Below are 20,521 nucleotides of genomic sequence, written 5' to 3' on the forward strand. Positions count from 1 at the left end.
ACTGCCATGTCCACATAGACCGCAACTGTCTGGTTCCTCTCTCAAGTGTGCTCACCCACCTGCTTTCTCACTCTTGCCCACAGGCACCGATGAGGATGCCATCATTCAAGTCCTTGCCTACCGCAGCACGGCCCAGCGCCAGGAAATCAGGACCACCTACAAGTCCACCATCGGCAAGGTAGGCACAGGTTCTCCTGCCGTTGGGGGTGGGTTGATGAGGGACATGGCTGACCTCTGCTGAATGGAGCTGCCTGCACTGGCCCCGTGCTTTAGAAGAGTAGGACCTTTGCTCTTATTTAAAGATCTTCTTGAAAGAAAAAGCAAAATGATTACAACACCTGTGTCCTCCTCTAAACTTGGCCGCAAGTGACTTCTGGGAGCTCTCAATTGTTGGAGTTCCCTTCCCTTCCAAGCCCTTGTGTGGGTGCCCCACCACCCTTTGGAGAACTGTGCCAGTCTGTTTCCAGACCTACTTCTCTGGCTTCAGTGACTTCTTCTAGGCCACTATGGGTTATAATTTGCCAAACTGACTACAAAATTTAAATCCAGTTTGCTTTCAGTAGATTTAGTGTCTATTCTGACACATCCACATAAACCCATTTGTAGCTTACGTTTAGTACTTTGATGAGTCACAATGACGGACACCACCAAGGTCTGGAATGGGCTTTATGTGTTTATGGGTGGCTGTATAACTGTATGAATGTACATGGAGTAGCTTGAAGGTCTATGCCTGCTGCATAGTCATATCTAAGTTTAATAGTAGGTTACACACTCAGAGGGTGTTTCCTCCCTCCTCAGGAAGCTTCTCTTTAGTCTCCATCTTCAATAATTCACTGATTGGAATAATTCTATCCAATCTTTCCACATCACTGAGAGCCCATCTGTGTGGTCATTGATACACTTTTTTATTGAGGAAACATGACCAGTGTCTCCAGCTCTTACAGTTACATAGTAACCCTATAGTAAATGCTTTTATCTTTGAAATACTTTACATCCAGTGAGACAAAGGTACTTCTCAGAGACAGGAAGGGCCAGCTCCGCTGTTGCCCAGAGCACCTGCCTGTAAGCCTTGGGCATCCCTGTAGGCAGTGGAACTCCTAGCATCAGAAATGATCAGACTAAGATCAGTCATGAATAATCACAAAGATACAACTAAATATTACTGTGTACCTAACAGTAGAAATATAGAAACAGAAAACTCAATAAAACTCAGACAACTCTATACATAGAATTTAACTGTTAAAAAAAAAGAATTTAACTGTTAAAATGTCATAAATACTGAATTGAAAATATACTCAGGTTATATTATTAAGAAAGTAATACATTTAAGTCAACATCTCCGATGTTTCCACCCTGAAATATCAAGGACTTTTTATGTGTTTTAAGTGATGTCTATTAACCAACTGCTGCCATATTAGCATTAAAGCTGAAGACATTTGGTACAGGCTTTGTGTCACAGCAGGTTAATACCCACATTCCATGTCAGAGTGCCGGCTCAAGACCCAGCTACTCCATGAGCTTCCTGGCGATGCATCCTGGGAGGCAGCAGATGATAGCCCAGGTGCTTGGACAGCTGCCATCCATGTGGGAGACCCAGATGGCATTCTGTGCTTAGGACTTGGCCTGGTCAGCCCTGGCCGCTGTGGATATTTGCTGAGTGAACACTCGATTGGAGATTCTGTCTCTTTTGTCTCCTTCTGTCTCTTTTTCTCTTTCAAAAATATGAAAATAAATAAACATTTGTTAAAAGTGACATTTGCAAATATGTATTTGTTCATTTAAAAATCATAAAAGTATTACATGTTACTATATTTATTTTAGGAGAAGCAGCTTTACGTGCCAAACAACAACAACAATTTAGTGAGAAGTTTCACATTCTGCAAATCTCCTGAAAGTCTGGCTTAAGAGAAGACAGCTGGGTTTTCATATCTGCTTTTGTATTCAGTTTGTTGTAGTACGAGTTTGTGTTGTGATTCTTGAAAAAATATCTGGTGAAGTACAGATGTAGAGTTGTAAAAGTGGTGAATATTTTAATAGTATTTTAATATTACATACATACATGGATTTGTCACGTCATCTTAGAAATATTCCACTGCTCACTTAGGAGAGAATGACAGCAAAAAGGCAGGCAGTGCTTTGATGTGCTTATGAAGGCAGCTTTGGCTTGTCAGTCCCTGCAGGATCTCGAAGCCCCAGCCATCCCTGCCCACCCCCCGCCCCCAGTGAGGGGCTGGGTGTGTGTCCCTAGCAACTCAGCAGAGTCCCTCTCTTGATTGCAGGACCTGATAGATGACCTGAAGTCTGAACTGAGTGGCAACTTCGAGCAGGTGATCCTGGGATTGATGACGCCCACCTTGCTGTATGACGTGCAGGAGCTGCGAAAGGCCATGAAGGTGTGTCTTCAGGCCCCTGGCCTGGGGCTGTCAGTGCGGAGCCACTAAGGTGCTTCCTCAGGAAACTGTAACAACTGACTTCAGAGAGGGGGATAGGAGAAAGAGTTGGAGAAGCATCTTCCCTCCTGCCAGACAATTTGAAAGTGTTGTAACAACTGTAGTAGCAAAAGTGTTCTCTGAAACCTTAGGAGTCATTGGCTCCATCTTGTGACTCAGTAATGTGACTTTATGGCAGACAGCATGTCTGCTATAGACCTAGCCTGGCCAAATGCCTCCCTAATGAGCCACTGTTTCCTGGGTGAGGTCTGCTGGTTCTCAGTGATAGAGTGTGACATGCAAATACAGTTACCTCTCTGTACCATGGCAGCCCTCAACCCTGAGGAAGGTTCTGGGGAAAGCAAAGAGTGAACAAAGTCTCTGCCATAGGATACTGCCCTTCCGAGGAAAAGAACAGGGGAGAGCAAAGAGGTATTAAGTACCCAGGAAGCAGGAAGCATGTTTACACCTGGCACGGTCATCAGTGCTGAATAAACCACCTGTAGACCTATTGGATTTGGGCTGAGACAACTAAAAGTTAACAAATTCAGTTGACAGAACCCAGTGCGTTGCCTTTCTTGGTGGATTTGGGACTGTGGTCCTGCTGTGCCTGGGAGTTTGTAAAGTGCCTCACCCTGAGCTGTCCTCTGGTTTTGTCTTCAGGGAGCAGGCACAGATGAGGGCTGCCTGATTGAGATCCTGGCCTCCCGGACCCCAGAGGAGATCCGGCGCATCAACCAGACCTACCAGCAGCGTGAGTAACGTCCTCCTGGCCCCAGCAGAGGTTTCGCTGTGATCTGCGAACAAGACCAACAGTGAGGGGTTCACCCACTGACAGTCTCTTCATATATGTCCATGGGAGTCATCCTAAGCTCTGCTTTGAGGCACATCCTTCTGTAGGAAGATACTTGGGTTGGCCTCATTTTGTTCAAATGAAATCTTAGGGGAAAAAACTTTGTTTATTTGAGAGACAGATTGAGACACCCAGAAAGAGAGAGAGGGAAAGACAGAGTTTCCCATCTGCTGGTTCATTCCCCTTGTGCCCACAAGAGTTGAGATTCTAAAACTCCAAGTCTCCCATGTGCGTGGTAGGAATCTGAATACCTAAGCCAGCATTGCTGCCTCCCAGGTCTGCAGGGTCAGAAGTTGGGGCAACATATCAAATCCAAAACTCTGATATGGCAACAAGTTTCTGAACTCCTGCTCAAACATCCACCCATGGGTTTATTGCTTATTTTTTCTTTTTCCTTCTGTTTTATTTTTAATTTTATGATACAATTCCATAGACTCTGGGATTTCCCTTATCCCCTCCCCAAACTCCCTTCCTCTAACCTGATCCCCATATAATTACAAGAGTATAGTCTTCCATAAGCAGACATAAGTCCATCCCTGCTATTTAAGTGTATTCAAACATTGCGGGTACAGACAGTGGCGGAGAGTCCAGCATCCTGTCAACAACAGAAATGAAGTTAAAAACATTTATAACACTATGGAGTTAAATAACATGCCCCTGAGTAACCAATGTGTTGATGAAGAAATGAAAAAGAAAACAAAAACCTTCTTGGGGTTGGCTTCTTAAGACTCGGGCTATCCACATAGTGCTTTGCTGCCCTGGAAGTTGGAATGCTGGAGGCTGGCACCATGGTTCAACAGGCTAATCCTCTACCTTCAAGTGCCAGCATCCCATATGGGTGTTGGTTCGTGTCCCTGCTGCTCCACTTCTGATCCACCTCCTTGCTTATGGCCTGGGAAAGCAGTTAAGGATGGCCCAAGTCCTTGGGCCCCTGCAGTCACATGCAGGATCCCAGAAGAAGCTCCTGGCTCCTGGCTTCAGATCAACTCAGCCTTGGTCATTATGGCTATTTGGGGAGCAAACCAGTAGATGGAAGATCTTCCCCTCTGTCTCTCCTCTCTGTAAATCTGCATTTCCAATAAAGATAAACAAATATTAAGAAAAAAGAAAATGAAGCTTGAATGCTGTCCCTTGTTATTAATCCAAGAATCAAAGGTGTGTGCTAATCAGCAGTGGCACTAGCAAATCTTAGCACTCCAAGGAACACCACAGAGGGCCGTCGGGCCCAACTCTGACCTTCAGACCGAACTGCCTGTCCTCCACCCAGCTCAGATTTATGTGCATTTACTCTCCTCTTAGAAACTGCCAGGGGCCGGCATTGTGGTTTAGAAGACTAAGCGTCAGCCTGCAGTGCTGGCATCCCATATGGAGCTGGTTTGAGCACCAACTGCTCCACTTCTGATCCAGCTTCCTGCTAACGGCCTGGGAAAGGAGCAGAAGAGCAAATGGCCCCTTACACCCTGGTAGGAGACTTGGAAGAAGCTCTTGACTCTTGACTTCTCACTTTGGGTTAGCCCAGCTGTGGCTGTTGCAGCCATTTGGGGGAATGACCGAGCAGATAGAAGATCTTTCTCTCACGCTCTCTCTTGACTCTCCTTCTTTCTCTGTAACTCTGCCTTGCCAATCAATCGATAGAAACTGTCGAGGTTGATAGGTCTTTAAAAATACTTACTGCCAGGCCTTTCACTGTAGCCTAGTGGCTAAGGTCCTCGCCACTATATCCTTCCATCTGTTCACCAGTTTGTGTCCCAGCTGCTCCACTTCCATTCCAGCTCTCTGCTTGTGGTCTAGGAAAGCAAAGCAGTAGAGGATGGCCCAAAGCCTTGGGATGCTGCACCTGTGTGGGAGACGTAGGGAAAGCTTCTGGCTCCTGGCTTCTGGCTTTGGGTCAGCTCAGCTCCGGCTGTTGTGGCCACTGGGGGAAATCTTTCTGTCTCTCCTCCTCTCTGTCAATCTGACTTTCACAATAAAAATAAATAAATCTTAAAAGTACTGCCTTAAGAATATAATAAAAGGATGTTTGTTCAGTGTTGTTGACACCAACAACATTAACAGCAGCAGATTGGCTAAACACAATGTGATACACCCACACAATACTATTCAGTTACATAAAATGATCTAGTGTATGGATCAGCAGAAAAGACAAGTCAAAACACAGTGTGCTGTTATCTCATTTTTTTTAGAGAAAGGGAAATAATATGTGTATATGGGGAAACATGATAAAATATATTTACTAAAATAGCCTCACTGATTATTTTAGGTAGTTATATTTTGGAGGCTTTCCACCACCCATCCCTTCCCTCACCCCCAACACAGTGTTCAACTTTTATGGGAAAAAAAAGGCAGTAGTTGCTTGCTGCTAGGTTTCAAAGCAGGAGATCCTAACCATGGAAGTCTGTGTTTGGAGCCCACTTCCCATTAGCACCCCATTGAGTTTCTCCTGGGGGACCCTCAGCACCTCCCTGGGGCAGGGGAGGGTATTTGGTGGAAGAGGCCTAGGCTAGGTCTGTGCTGCCCAGTTCCCCCTCCGTTCCCCCACGTGGGATTCTTGTATGATGGAGCAGTGGCCCCCCAGGGCTGCTGTGCTCTGTGTTACTGAACCCCACATCCAGAACAGACACTGGGCCATGGAAACCACAGAAATCCAGGATGGCCACCCAGTTTTAAGGGACACGAATGTCTCATTCCCACTGGGATAATGCATGTTGGCTGTTTTTCACCAGTTTAACTTTTGAAAAACTGTTTGGGATGTGAAAAATCTTCCTGATCTTGGAAGGGCCAGGGCAAACTGGAGGGTGACACAGTGCTGGGCTGCAGTCAATTCTAATGTAGCTAATTCCGTCTCTCCCTAGAGTACGGCCAGAGTCTGGAAGATGACATTCGCTCTGACACGTCATTCATGTTCCAGCGTGTGCTGGTGTCCCTTTCAGCTGTGAGTCGCTGCTCCTTCTGATGGGGATGGGCTTTGAGAAACCGCACACGCTCTGTGCCCTTGCCAGCCTCCTCTCAGGGCCCTCCCCCCCCCTCCCCCGGTGGCTACTCCCCAGATGTTGTTCTCAAGCCCCTCAGTTGTTTTCTTTCCCTTGGGAGAATTCGACTAGTCATGTGTGCCCATTTGTTCTACTTTCATTCAATATTTACAAGTACCCTATACCTGCCCAGTGTTCCTATTACTCAGTACTCTGAGAGTTGGCGGCGGTGCACTGGGTTTCTAGTGTCATAAAGGAATCTATCAGGTAGATATCCATGGGTTTCTCTGAGGCTTGAAAAGATCAGGTGCTACAGAAGAAGCCCATAGGAAAAGGAAGACTCCAGAAGAGACTTTTGTGGGCAAAGCAGAAAACTTTCAGGGCGTAAACAAAACCCTTGGTGGCCTAGATGGTGTGTGAGCAATCTGATGGGTTTCTAGGATTCCATGAAGCGGAGACAGGGGTGGGTAGATTACATGTGAGAAAACTGGCCAAAGCGAGGCAAGGAGGTGGGAAATAGTGTGTTTGGGGAACCATGAACTGAACAGCAGGGCTGGTCATTCTCAAAGCATAAAGTGGGATTTTGTGTTGGGATGAGTTGATACTTCAGTAGAAGAGGAGATACTTCAGTAGGGAGCCACCAAAGGGCTGGCAGAGCAGATAACTGATGATGATGATGGTGATGTGGTGGTAATGGTGATGATGATGTGTGATTGGAGCTGTGTTTTCAGCAATGCAGTAGTGACACGTTGGATGCCCCCAGGGGCTCAGGGACTCTCAGCCTTCTGTTTGAACAGTGCATGAGCTCTCCATGGCACTGCTCTCATCACCCTTGTTCTTCTCATCCTTAGGGGGGCAGGGATGAAGGGAATTACCTGGATGATGACCTCATGAGACAAGATGCCCAGGTTGGTACAACCACAGCTCCTTTCTTCCAATCTCTCTCTCTCTTTTTTTTAAGATTTATTTATTTATGTATCTATTTTGGAAAGGCAGATATACAGAGAGGAGGAGAGACAGAGAGGAAGATCTCCTGTCCAATGGTTCACTCCCCAAGTGACCGCAACGGCTGGAGTTGAGCCAATTCAAAGTCAGGAGCCAGAAGCTCTTCCGGGTCTCCCATGTGGGTGCAGGGTCCCAATGCATTGGGCCGTCCTCGACTGCTTTTCCAGGCCACAAGCAGGGAGCTGGATGGGAAGCGGGGCTGCCGGGATTAGAACTGGTGACCATATGGGATCCCGGCGCATGCAAGGTGAGGACCTTAACCACTACACTATTGTGCTGAGTGCCCAAATGTCTTTTTGCCAATAAGGCTGGCCTTGCTTGGTGGACAGTCTCTTATCTTTCAGAGTATACTAGCCAGGCTGGAGTACATTACGAAAAAAATTTCCCCATGGTTTCATGTAGAGGAGACTGGAGCTCGGGGGTAGCAGCCACTGGACATAACTGTATTTTAAGGTTCATAATTCTATCACCCTTGTGTAGCAACTCCGGAGAACTGCTGAGTATTTCACTTGGAGGTGAAGCGACCTGCTGTTGCTTTGTTTGCCGCACATTTTCACTCCCCAAAGAGAGAGCATTTCGTGGGACCTATGTAAAGTAGTTGGGCATCATTGGTTAAATTATCAGCAAACCTCAAGAGGCAGTTGCGTCCCTGGCATTCAGCTCACTACCAGTTGCCAGGGTAACAGCCCCTATCTAAGCAGCTGTGCTTTGGTGATACTAATCCTAAGAACTTATAGAATGTGAGTCCTTGGGGCTGACATTGTGTCTGAGCGTACCAGTTCAAGTCTTGGTTGCTCCATTTTCTGTCTAGCTGTATGATACTGTGCCCGGGAAAGCAACAGAAGCTGGCCTAGGTGCTTGGGTCCTGTCATGCAAGAGATTCAGATGGAGTTTTAAGCTCTTTGCTTTGGCTTAGCTGAACCCTGGATGTGGCAGCCATTTGGAGAGTTAACCATTGGGTGAAAGATCTCTCTCTCTTTCTAATTCTGACTTTCAAATAAATGGAATAAACTGTAGAAAAAGCTGGGTCCTTGTCAGGTACAAAACGCTATTGTTTAAGGGTATCATTGAACTTTGCACTAACCCTATCTCCATTTCAGTTAGGAAACTTAGGGAAGTGAAGTTTTTTGCTTAATTTCAGATGTTTAATAAATAACGTTACTGGGCTCTGAACTCAAGCAGTTTGCATCTGGGCCTTGGAGTCTTAACCACTGCACAGCTATGAACCACAACAGTGTATGTAGAAAAGAATCTGTTTTTTGGTTATTTTTAACATTGATGTATCTTTATTTGATAAGCATGATTTACAGAGAGAGAAGAAGAAACAGAGAGAGTATCTTCCATCTACTTCCAAATGGCCACAATAGACAGAGCTGAGCTGATCCAAAGCTGGGAGCCAGGAACTTCTTCCCGGTCTCCCTGTGGGTGCAGGATGACAAGGACTGGGGCCATCCTCCATTGCTTTCCCAGGCCATAAACAGAGAGTTGGATTGGAAGCAGAGCAGCCAGGACATGAGCCAGTGCCACAGGTAGAGGATTAGCAGGCTATGCCGTGCTGGCCCCAAGAACCTGTTGTTTTTATTAGAAAGAAGAGGGAGTATGTATGTAGCTTGGGCTTCCTGGGGCTTAGTGGCTGAGTTTCAAAAGGGAACACCCTGAAAGCAAACATTCCAGTGCAACCAATGGAAGCTACATAACTACTGATGAGCCACCCTAGAAAAATCACAGTGCCACTTCCACCATCTCTTCTCCATTGGAGCAGTGTATTGGCCAGGATTTCCCAGTGGAACAGAACCAGCAGATTGTATAGGGATGTGTGTGTGTAGAAATATATGGTGAGGAATTGGTTCACAAGAATGTGAAAGTGGGGACAAGTAGCAGGATCTGCAGGATGTGTCCCCAAAGTGGAGACCCCAGAGAGCTGATGGGTTCCGTCCAGTTTGAGTCAAGGCCTGGGTACCAGAAGAGCTGATGATGCAGTTGCCATCCAAAGGGCATCCAGCTTGAAACCAGAAAGAACCAGTTCCACTCTGAAAATAGGAACAAAGCAAAACAAAATAAAGCAAAGCTGACATTGCCAGCTGCAGGTGATGAGATGAGAGGCATTCCCTCTTAGTCTAATGTTGTCATCCTGTCTGTTCTGTTGAGGCCTTTAACTGGCCCAATAAAGCTCTCTGTATCTAGGAGAGCGCTTTGTTCTCCTAGCCTGTGGACTCAATCTCAGTCTTATCTGGGATACTGCAACAAACACCCAGAATACAGCTGGACCGAATATCTGGGCACCCCAGTGATCCCATCAAGGAGGCACATAAAAGTCATGGTGAGCAATCACAAACCTGCTGAGATTCAAGTTGAGCCACTTTGAATTAGGTGAACTCTGAGCCCTCCCAGCTGGGAAGTTCTGTGTTTCTGTGAATTGACTGTAAATCAGGGAGGGAGACAGAGGAAGGAGTGGAGACATGGAGAATATGGAGGCATGCTCCAAGGAGTGCTGGGATGTTTCACTGAGGAGCCTGTAGTGAAAGAAAACAGACTACCTACTAAAAATGAGCAGAAGTTTGATCTGTAATGTGAAGTAAGCACCTGCTTGGAATATAAGTCATTATCAACGGGTCTTGGCTGTGAGAATTTCTACAGCTTCAGACAAGTCACAGATTATTTCAGAGTAGCACTGCCTGCCCAATGGAACTTTGTACAACAGTGGAAACATTCTACATCCCCTTGATCTGTAGGAGCAGCAACTGGCCGTGTGCAACCACTGACCACTGGCAGTGTGCCTGCTGGGATTGAAGAATTGAATCCCAAACTGTATTTACGTTGAATTCATTAAATTCCAAGGACCGCATGCATAGCCGAAGTCTAGGACTTCCCAACCAAGCTGTCTGCAGATAGAGAGCTGTGGGTCCTAGCCTTGACGCCCAGGAAGACATCACACGATCCTTTGCTGTGATGCCTGAGGAAGAATCTTAGGTTGTTTCCACTTAGCACCACTGCCTCCGCCCCATCACCAGCCCTTTGAAGTTCTGGAAGTGTTGGCCTGTGTCCTGGCCCATCCTCTCTGGTGCTTTAAACTTGTGCTTTGTTTGGCTTCAGGACCTGTATGAGGCTGGAGAGAAGAAATGGGGCACAGATGAAGTGAAATTTCTGACTATTCTCTGTTCTCGGAATCGAAATCATCTGTTACATGGTAAGACCCTGACTCTACTGCCAGAAGAAACTCTGAAAGCTAGCAAAAGCAACATTTCCCCTTCACCTACAGTCACCTGACCATGCTGAACCATCTTAGAGGCTCACCTGGGACACAAGAGCCCAATGATGGGCCTAAGGGTTAGGAGAACAGTTTCTGAAGGATGTTGAACAATCAACAGATACATAAAGAATCCATTAAAATGTGGTATATCTGCTTCTAAGATGTTTTTAAGGAATTCTCATTCTTTAAACTTTTTTAAATGTTTATTTACTTTTATCTACTTGAAAAGTAGAGGGAGAGAGAGAGAGAAACAGAAACAAGAGTTCTTCCATCTGCTGGTTGAGTCCCCTGATACCAACAACAGCCAGGTCTGGACCTGGAACTCTGAATCTACCAGGAGCACTCGAACCATTATCTTTACTTTTAAAGGAAAAGTTATTTATTTGAGAGACAGAAAGAACTCCTGTCTGTTGGTGCATTGCCTAAATGACCACAGTAAAGCCAGGAGCCACAAATACAATCTAGATCTCCCACCAGGGATAGCAGGAACCAGGCCTTGGCAGGTGCATTAACAGGAAGCTGGAATCCGGAAATGGAAGACAGGTACTCCTGTGTGGGACATGGGTATCTTAACCACAGTCTTCTCACTAAGCCACACACCTGCCTCATATAGTCCTGACACACACCTTTATAAGGCAGCCCCCAGCCTTTCATTTTAATTAAGTTGTATAAGAAAATAACTATTAGTACAACAGGAAGCAATAAAATAAGAAATGTTGATTGCTGTTTATCCCTGTTTTATCTCCAAGACATAAAGCTAATAGAAGTGATTTCTTTAGGGATTATGCTGCCTAAGATAAATAGAGGATAATTTCAAATTTTATTTCCTATGTGTAATGCTTCTAATTTGTTTCTGATCATTCTAAACTTTATAATGTGCTTTTCTTTTGGGGAAAGACACTATGCAATTACAGAATATTTGTTGACAGGCTTCTTCTTGCAAACAGCAATAAAGTTTTAATAAGATATTTCATATTTTATATAAACTCTTTGTCTCTCTCTGTATAATCATTTTTTTAAGTCCACCAAGCCTCCCCATCTCAGATTTCCAAAGCCTGTGGGAAATTTGAAAAGAATGAATTTGCTAATAAAAATATAAAGTAACTGAAAAGTATAACATATTCCAAAGTTGTAATTATTTTGTGTATTCCACAGTGACCAAAAAATAGGTGATTACTTCTGTGGATACTTTTTATAGTCATCAGACCAACTTCTGACTCAGCTCTTGAATCGATCACCTTCCCTCACAATACAAATCTCCCCCTGGTGGTATTTTGCCAGAACTGCAGGTCCTCAGAAATCGACCTAGTGCATTAAAACATTTTAAAAAGAATTTCCGTTTCTGGGCAGTAATTATAAAATATCTGCTTGTAAGTCACTTGGAGAAAATAGTGTGTTCATTATCATTATAAATAATAATTTTCCTTAACTGAAAAAATAGTGAGTGTTCATAATAACCTAAGTTTTGTGAATAATTTCTACCTTCTCAGTGCAATGCTAAGTGTATGGTAACCATTGTTTCTTGCAATAAGCCAAATAATAACGATGCAGTCATCATTATTTCTCCATTTTACAGTGGATTGGAGTAAGTCTGATTTTACACTGTATGTCACTTGATGCTAAGCATCAGATGCTGGCTCCGTAATAAGTGTGAAAAGTGGAAATACTGTGAAATGAGACAAGAGGGGAAATGAAAAAATGATGACTCCCTGAATGGCAGGAAGAGCTGAATAACTGCAGAAAGAGCAGATACCAAGCAAGGGAGAAGGAAGTCATGAATTTAATTTTTAAGGCAGAGTATCTGATGTGTGATTTCCATGAAAAATGCTGACTCTTGAACCCCTACTTTAGTTCAGCTTAATTGGGACTTCGGGGAGTGACACCCAGGAAGTCAATAGCTTTCCCAGGTTTCCTTTGGTTCTCTAAGGGTGAGGCTGACTCGGAGCGTTGGGCCAACCCCTGGATTTTTCTCAGAAAGGGCAGGTGTGATAGGTGCCAACTGGGTGGACTGCTCACTTGTGTGGGAGGAATGCTGCTGTACATTGCTCTGTATGGATGCCCCTTAATTGACAGCCCTAGTGGGGGTGCCAGGAAGCACCCCAAAGAAAGTAAAGAGAATAAACTAAAGAGTTATCTGTTCTAAAAAGATTCCAGAAGGAGACAGCTTGCTAAAAAAAATTTTAATTATGTTAAACTCTATCAAAAAATGCATTGGCTGTTATCCAATGTGCCTTGGATTTGAAAAGATTGAATTGCTCTAGTTTGATGAGCCAAATGGAAGAGGAATACATAAGTGACTGCCAAGGTCAAAAATCACAAAAAGATACATTCTGCTGATGAAGGAAATAACGTGATTAGCAGGCAGAGGTCTCCAGAGGATGTCTCCAGGGCTGAGGGAAGAGGTCCCTGGGGAAGGGAAGGGTCTTGCCTGATGTCCTCCAAGAATCACAGCCTTTCTTCCTCCCTGCATGGGACCACCCTCTGTGCTGTCTTCCTCCTGGCCCCTCATTCACACAGCTAATTAGTTTCCTCCTAAAATATGGCAAAGAATAAACAGTGGAAGAGCCCGGAGATGCTGATTTCTCATTAGACTTGAATTTTATTATGGTAAATGTGTTAATATTGGTAATGCCATCCTGTTGTTGTTTGCAGTGTTTGATGAGTACAAAAGGATATCCCAGAAGGATATCGAGCAGAGTATTAAATCAGAAACATCCGGTAGCTTCGAAGATGCCCTGCTGGCTATAGGTAAGCTGGTGGTGGATAGGATGCAAGGGAAAAGCGACGTCAATGGACCTTGCTTCTCTGTCATCAGCCTGTTGTCATCAGATCTAGAATTATTTTTTTCTCCCAGAGATAAAAATTATTAGACTCACTCATGGAGGGATGTTAGAATTTTAAACAAGAAATGCACATAGCCTGATTGCTGACATGCCCTGTGGTTTGTGTATTTTGTATACTCTGTGCTTGTTTATCTTAGTGCCTGGGAAATACAGGACTGTAACAGCTGCACCTTGCAAGTCTGTGAGTACTTAGACTAAGGATTGTCTTCACTAGTCGAGGGAGTCATCATGACATTGAAATCATAGGTCGCTCTCTCCTGGATGGCCTTAGTAAGTGCCTCTCAGGATGGTCAGGTGAGAAGCTGTGTTCAGGAAATGTTTGGCTACAGTTTCTCCTACAAGGTCATCAGGAGACATTACTTGGTATTTTGTAGAAGCTGAAGGGACAGTTGTCACTTTTCTTTTCATAAAGGTCTTCGCTGTAACCTTTTCGTTTGTTTTTTCTCTTGGCAGTAAAATGTGTGAGGAACACACCTGCATATTTTGCTGAAAGACTTTATAAGTCTATGAAGGTAAATGGCTTTATTTGGGGGCTTCTGAATGATTGTGACACATTTTGGATCCACTTTCCTAGGCTTACTTATATCCCCCAGCCAAATTTTCACCGAAACTAACCAATTCAATTTCACTGATTACTTCATTGAATGCCTGCAGATACTGTGATATTTATTGAGCACTTAACAATGCGTGGGTCAATGTTTTGGTTTGTTTATTTATTTATTTATTTCAAAGAATCAGAGGGGAAAGAGAGAGAGTGAGAGATACATCTTCCATCCGCTGATTCACTCCCCAGATGGCTACAACAGCCAGGGCTGTGCCAGGCCAAAGCCAGGAGCCAGGAATTTTTCATCCAGGGAACCAAACACTTGGACCGTGTTTCACTACATTTCCCAGGCCTTTAGCATGGATGTGGCTCAGAAGTAGAACAGCTGGGACATGAACCGATGCACATATGGGATGCCGGCATCACAGGCTGCAGCTTTAGCCGCTGCATCACAACCCCAGCCCCTGGATCGCTGTCTTTAATTCTTTGTATGTGTGGATTAACTTTACCTCACAGTAGTTTTATAAGGTAGTTATGATTAGTAGTTCCCATCCTACAGATGAGGAAACTGAAGCATGGAGAGGGTATGCCATTCTCTCATGGTCCTCGAGGCGGGAATAATGGCTCCAGGCTGTGGGCCTGGCAGTCTAGCTCCAGAGCCCATGCTCCCACCCGTGTCGTGCATGCTTTCAAGCAACTTTGCCAGAACCCCAAGAGATGCAAGAAAGACCACGTTGTACTCTTGCTCAGGCACATCTAAGCTGCCAGTGGCAGCCATGTGCAAAATACCAAGGATAATAAAACAGAAGAACATAGACAGTTGCTGGGGAGCCAAACATTAACAGACCAGGGAGGAAAGGATATTTTCCCCCCAGTATTTCAGGATAGTTTCTCTGTGGTAGGGGAATCTGAAAAGAACATATTAAAAACTTGGTGTATGGTAGCAAGACTGGCCAGGAAGTTTGATACCAGAAGCTGTAACGTGGTAGACGAGGGTACATGACATTGCAGGGGGAGGAGCTACTAGAGATGTGGCAGGCAGGCTGGATGGCACAGGGTCTGTCCCCAGAAAAGCAGAGTGACATCCTTTGGTTGGAATATGGAGTGTTGGTAAGAATGGGGGCATACTCTGCAGGTCCCAGGAGAACATCCATGGCGTCTTGTTCTGCCAGGCATTGGGAGTGATTTTTTTCTCTCCCAGGGGCCATTTGGGTATTCATCACACCATTCACAGGCCATCCACAATGATCAACTTAAAAATGAACCTGCCATGGATTTATTAAATTTTCAGTCCTGCCTGTGGTTGCCTTGGCAGGGCCAGAGTGAATCAGTGCATAAGCGTGTATGGCCCACAGACCGGACGCTCCCCATCCCTGTCAGATGAAAGGAAGGCACTTGTGAAAGCAGTCAGGCTTCCCTGTGTGCATGCTTGTTCTCTTCTCTAGGGCTTGGGCACCGACGACAACACCCTCATCCGCGTGATGGTGTCGCGAGCGGAGGTCGACATGCTGGACATCCGGGCCAACTTCAAGAGGCTCTATGGAAAGTCTCTGTACTCGTTCATCAAGGTAGGTCACGGCAGCCAGGCCTCGACCCAAGGAGGGCACCAAGGGCCTTTCCTTAGCATCCATCATTCCCTTTAAAAATGGCACCTCCTTCAGATATCGCAAGACTATACCTTTGCCAGCTGTATTAGTCTGTTTTCCCCCACTCTCGCACAATATCCAGGGCTGGGTACTTCATATAGAAAAGAGATTAAGTAAGCTCACAGTTTGTGGGGCCCCTGACTGTCACATCAAAGCAGATGGCATCACAGTGGGAAAGAGGGAGGAGCACCAGTTGAGATAGGGGGCAGCATTGCTCTTTCAGGCTGGGAGTTCCACAACCAGCTACCTTCATCCTTGCGGAAGTCAGCTCTGCCCCCTGCTCCAATTACCCAGTCTCCTCCCACCAGCCTGAAGCTTTTAAGGGTACCTTCACCTCTTCCTGCCCTGTGGACCAAGCTTCCAACACTAGAGCCCCTCGGGGAACACTGTCACTCCAGATGGGAAGTTGGAGACACCTGCTTTATTAAGACAATGATGACGTCATGCTGGCCCCAGCCATAGACAGATTATGAGTTAATGCATACTTCCAAATGCACAATTTCCTTGTCTGCATAATTACAACAAAAGATAAGCAGCTGAAACCAGGATGCTGTGCAGGGCACGCTGAGTGCTGGCAAGGTGGGAGAGCAAAGTCCTTACCCTGGGTCACTGTTATTATTTGGCACCAGACACCCAGCAGTCCTCAGATGGCCTGGGAGTTACAAGAAATGATTCACATCCCTCAAAACCCTTGATTACTGGGATTTTGCTTCTTGAGGAAGCCAGAAGAGTCTTATGAACCTGAAACTATTAATTAAATATTCTGAATCCTCCTCCTGGCTTGAAGACATGTCCAAGAACACAAACATACAAACTCACTTTCTCCTGTATTCTCAGCCAACAACACACTTCTGCTACCAGGTGTATATGAGACTGCCCATCTGTACCACGTCAGCCATGCAGCAGCAGACGCCAGCTGGGCATTCTCCCCTCTCGTTCAGTTCTGATGCTGTCTGCCTGGAGGTAGTGTCAGACCTCACAGGCTGAGGGCTGAGCCCCCACAAGAGTGTCCCCCTCTTCCCAGGCAGCTTGTTTGACTTGTGCTTCAGACTGTGCATTGGAATTCCCATAGCCTGGGCCCAGGTTTGATGGATTTTCAGGGACTGCTCCCAGGACTCCAGGGAACACATTTAAGGGATAATCATAAAGGCTATTACAAGGAGACAGAGGGTGAGGTGCACAGGGTGTGGGCAGTGAGAAGAGGCACGGAACTTCTGTGCCCTTTGTGGGCTCCCCAGCGAACATCCAGAAGCTCATGGAATCCTGCCATTTTGGGTTTTAAGGAACTACCTGGGCATGACTGACTTAATCACTGCTCATTTGTGTTCAACATGACCTTTATTCCCACTCCCCTCCCTGCTGGTTGGTCTCTCAACTCTCTACTTGTTGCAGCATCCTGCCTTGGTCTTGGTAAGAAGCATCTCATATCCTGAAATCCCTCAGGGGCTGCCAGCCACCAGTCATCTCATTGGCATGGACAAAACCTTCTTTGAAGATTTCCAGGACGTGGGGAGTTATATGCAGTGAAACAGGCACCAAGTCTAAATGATTTTCACCAGGTCACAGATGTCACCTTCGCATTCGGTGCCCTGAGTTGAGAGTTTTATTACATGTCTACACAGTACTTAGGAACTAACTTCAGTTTCTATACAGACTGCAGCTTGGCAGAGCTGAAATATGGCTGGCTATCAGTAAGACAATTTTATGATTCAGGGGTGACCATAAATGCAGTTCTAGGAAAGAATATTTTAATATATAATATAGAGTTAATATTCGTGAATTTCTCTACAAATCATCAAGGCAAATAAAAAAGGATAAAAACTCCCAAAATATATTAACTATGCATTTCATGAAAGCTGAAATGCAAATGGCCAATAAATACAGAAAATATTAGTTGTGCTTGGCATTATGGGGCACTGGGCTAAGCTGCCACCCAGGCAGCCAGCATCCCATATTGCCAGTTTGAGTCCCAGCTGCTCTATTTCTGATCTAACTCTCTGCTAATATGCCTGGAAAAGCAGCTAAAGATGGCTCAAGTGCTTGAGCCCCTGACACCTGTCTGGGAGACCCAGAGAAAGTTTCAGGCTCTTTGTTTTTGGCCTGGCTCCATCCAGGCTGTTACAACCATTTGGGATACGAGCCAGCAGACGAAAGTTCTCTCCCTCTCTGTCTCTCCCACTTTCTCTCTCTGTCACTCTTTCAGATCTTTAATAAAGACAAAATATTAGGTCAGCTAAATAACATTGTATGACTTTCAAATAAAAACAAAAGATTTTTTACTAGTACCTTTGGGAAAGATGAGACTGTAAACTAGTAAAAATTGTTTTTATAAGGGTTTTGCAATCCAGAACATGTCTGATGGGAATGTAAAACAGTGTAACAACTGTGGAAAAATACACTGTCATTTCTTTAAAAACCATTTATTATATTATATAATAATGGCAATTATCCCATAACCAGGCAGTTCCAATTCCAGATATATATTTAGATGAAATAAAAACAGGGATTCAAACAGATACTTGTACACCAATGGATATGTTATTCACAGTATGCAAAAGGTAGAAACAACCTAAGTATCCATCAGCAGATGAAGGGATAAGCAAAATGTGGCATGCATACATGAAGGAAGAGGACATTCTCCATGCATGGATGGACTCTGAAACAAATCCAGTGTTAACAGGACAAATATTTTATGGTTCCAGTTACATGAGCTATGTAGAATAGTTAAATTCATGAGAGACAGAGCATGAGAGGTTACCAAGGGCTTGGAGGAGGAGGCGGGGTTGGAGCATCACTGCTTAGCATGAGAAGTTTGTGTTGGGGTGACAAGAGGGCTCGGAAATAGACAGTGATTATAACTGTTCAGTATTATGAATATAAACACTTCATATAATTAAAATGGCGACTTTTATATTTTTATATATTTGACAATAAAAGTATGAAAAGATTTTGAATAAAATTTTGAAATGTGGAGACAGAAACTATAATAATTTCATCACACCCGTTGTTTATGTTATTTACAGTAGTTGATTTATTCCTTTAAGGATTGATTTCTTTGAAAGGCAGAAAGGGAGAAAGGGAGAGACAGCAACAGAGAAACAGATCATCCTTCTCCGGTTCACTGCCCAGATGCCCATAACAGTCAAAGCTGCACCAAAGTCAGGAAGCAGGAACTCCATCCGGGTCTCCCATACGGCTAGCAGGAACCCAAGTACCTGAGCCATCGTCTGCTGCCCCTGTGTGCTGGGACTTAATCCCAGGCACTCCTCTAAAGGATATGTGTATCCTACGGTGGCCCACCCACTGTACCTGCCTCCTGCATTATGTCATATTACTTACATAAATATTAGCTGTTATAGAGTATGTGGGGAAATGGAATTAAAGATAGTTAAGTTTATTTTGATGAAAAACTGACATCCATGCAAACAAGAAGACTGGGAGTTTATGAAGGGCCTGGCATTGCAGCATAACACATGGAGCTTCTGCCTCCATCAGTGGCATCCCTCATGAGAAAAGAAGATCTGCTGGTTCATTCCCTAAATGGTCACACAGCCAGGGTTGGGCCAGGCTGAAACCAAGAGCCAGAAGCTGTATCTAGTTCTCCCACATGGATGACATCTTCCACTACTTTCCCAGGTGCATCATCAGGGAGCTGGATCAGACAATGGAGTACCTGGACTTAAACTGTCACTCATATGGGGTGCCAGCGTCGCAAGTGGCAGCTTAATCCACTGTGCTGCAGTGCTGGCCCCCAATGTTAGGCTTTTTTAAAACTGATTATTATCTATTTATTTGAAAGGCAAAGTGATACACAAAGATCTCTACTGGTTTATTCCCTGAAAGGTCACAACAGCCAGGACTGGGCCAGGTGAAATCCAGGAGGCGGGTGAGGTGGGCTTGGACTGTGTAATATTCCAGTTAAGAAGCCACTTGTGTAACTGTGACTTTGCTTGCCTTGCTCCAGGGTGACACATCCGGGGACTACAGGAAGGTGCTGCTTGCTCTCTGTGGAGGAGAAGATTAGACTCACATCCCACCAGGATAGCAAGATTCTCACCACCTTGACATTGTGTTTTTTTAACCATCATTTTTCTACACTGCTATTACCATGATCTCAGAATGTTCATTTCCAATTACGACGCCTACAGTTGCCTCCTAGGGTATAGCCTGTCTGTATTATTATTCATCTGTAATTAGTCATGATGATGCTTTAAAGCTGTACTTGCAGTTCAAAGCTTTGAAGACCTACGTGGAAATTTAAAATTAGAAATAAAAACATACGCCCTGTTTTTAACAAATTACTTCCTCATTTGTGCTCCAGATAAATTAAATATACTAAATTATTCCATATTTCCTTTTTGGTGAAAACCTTTCAAAATGGAAGGCTCCTAAAAACAGCTTCTTCCCTAATCCTATTGTTTCAGTGGTAATTTATTCACTTGAAATTGTGAGAATAAGTAAAAATAACTATCTAGTTTTCTCTTTTACAAAATCATAGATTGAAAGCCCATATCTACCTTTTTTTAAGGTTTTATTTGTCGTGTTAGTTGGCCTGTACCAAGATTTCCTTCATCCCATGTTTGATCACTTTCTCCTGATTGAAGTTCACTAAAACCAACTAACTTGAACAAGTTAAACCGCCAGTGTGGTTATACAGATCATATACAGCTGATTATTAGACATGAATGCTGCACATTCCACTATATTATGGTAATGTCTTAATTCAACTTAAAGCAAATAGAAAATAAATGAAGCTTCAAACTTGGTATTCTGTAATGGTAAAATGCTCTGAAGTTAGAGAAAACTTCCTGGGCTCAAAATAATCTTTAAAACTTTTTGTGATTTTGCTGGTTTGTACTTATATCTGCCCTATGCCTTTCCTCTCTAGAATCATTTAGAAAGTATGTTTAGAAATCATTTGAAAGTTCAATTTGTATACAACCTGAAAAAATAATTTTAATAAAAAATGGTCTCTAAAGAGA

General features: G+C 44.4%; 1 protein-coding gene across 1 annotated transcript in view; it reads left to right on the top strand.

The window, feature by feature from the left end:
* Window positions 1–20,521, top strand: part of ANXA4 (annexin A4) — a 58,301-nt gene extending 37,780 nt beyond the window's left edge. The window contains exons 4-13 of the mRNA XM_004580068.3: window positions 84–178; window positions 2,280–2,393; window positions 3,093–3,183; window positions 6,135–6,214; window positions 7,103–7,159; window positions 10,350–10,443; window positions 13,159–13,254; window positions 13,803–13,861; window positions 15,339–15,461; window positions 19,504–20,521. Of these exons, the coding sequence (XP_004580125.1) occupies window positions 84–178; window positions 2,280–2,393; window positions 3,093–3,183; window positions 6,135–6,214; window positions 7,103–7,159; window positions 10,350–10,443; window positions 13,159–13,254; window positions 13,803–13,861; window positions 15,339–15,461; window positions 19,504–19,563 (869 nt within the window). The 3' untranslated portion in view covers window positions 19,564–20,521. The remainder of the gene's footprint in view (window positions 1–83; window positions 179–2,279; window positions 2,394–3,092; window positions 3,184–6,134; window positions 6,215–7,102; window positions 7,160–10,349; window positions 10,444–13,158; window positions 13,255–13,802; window positions 13,862–15,338; window positions 15,462–19,503) is intronic.

Source organism: Ochotona princeps, chromosome 8 (genome assembly GCF_030435755.1).
Source record: "Ochotona princeps isolate mOchPri1 chromosome 8, mOchPri1.hap1, whole genome shotgun sequence".
In the NCBI taxonomy this organism is placed as follows: Eukaryota; Metazoa; Chordata; class Mammalia; order Lagomorpha; family Ochotonidae; genus Ochotona; species Ochotona princeps.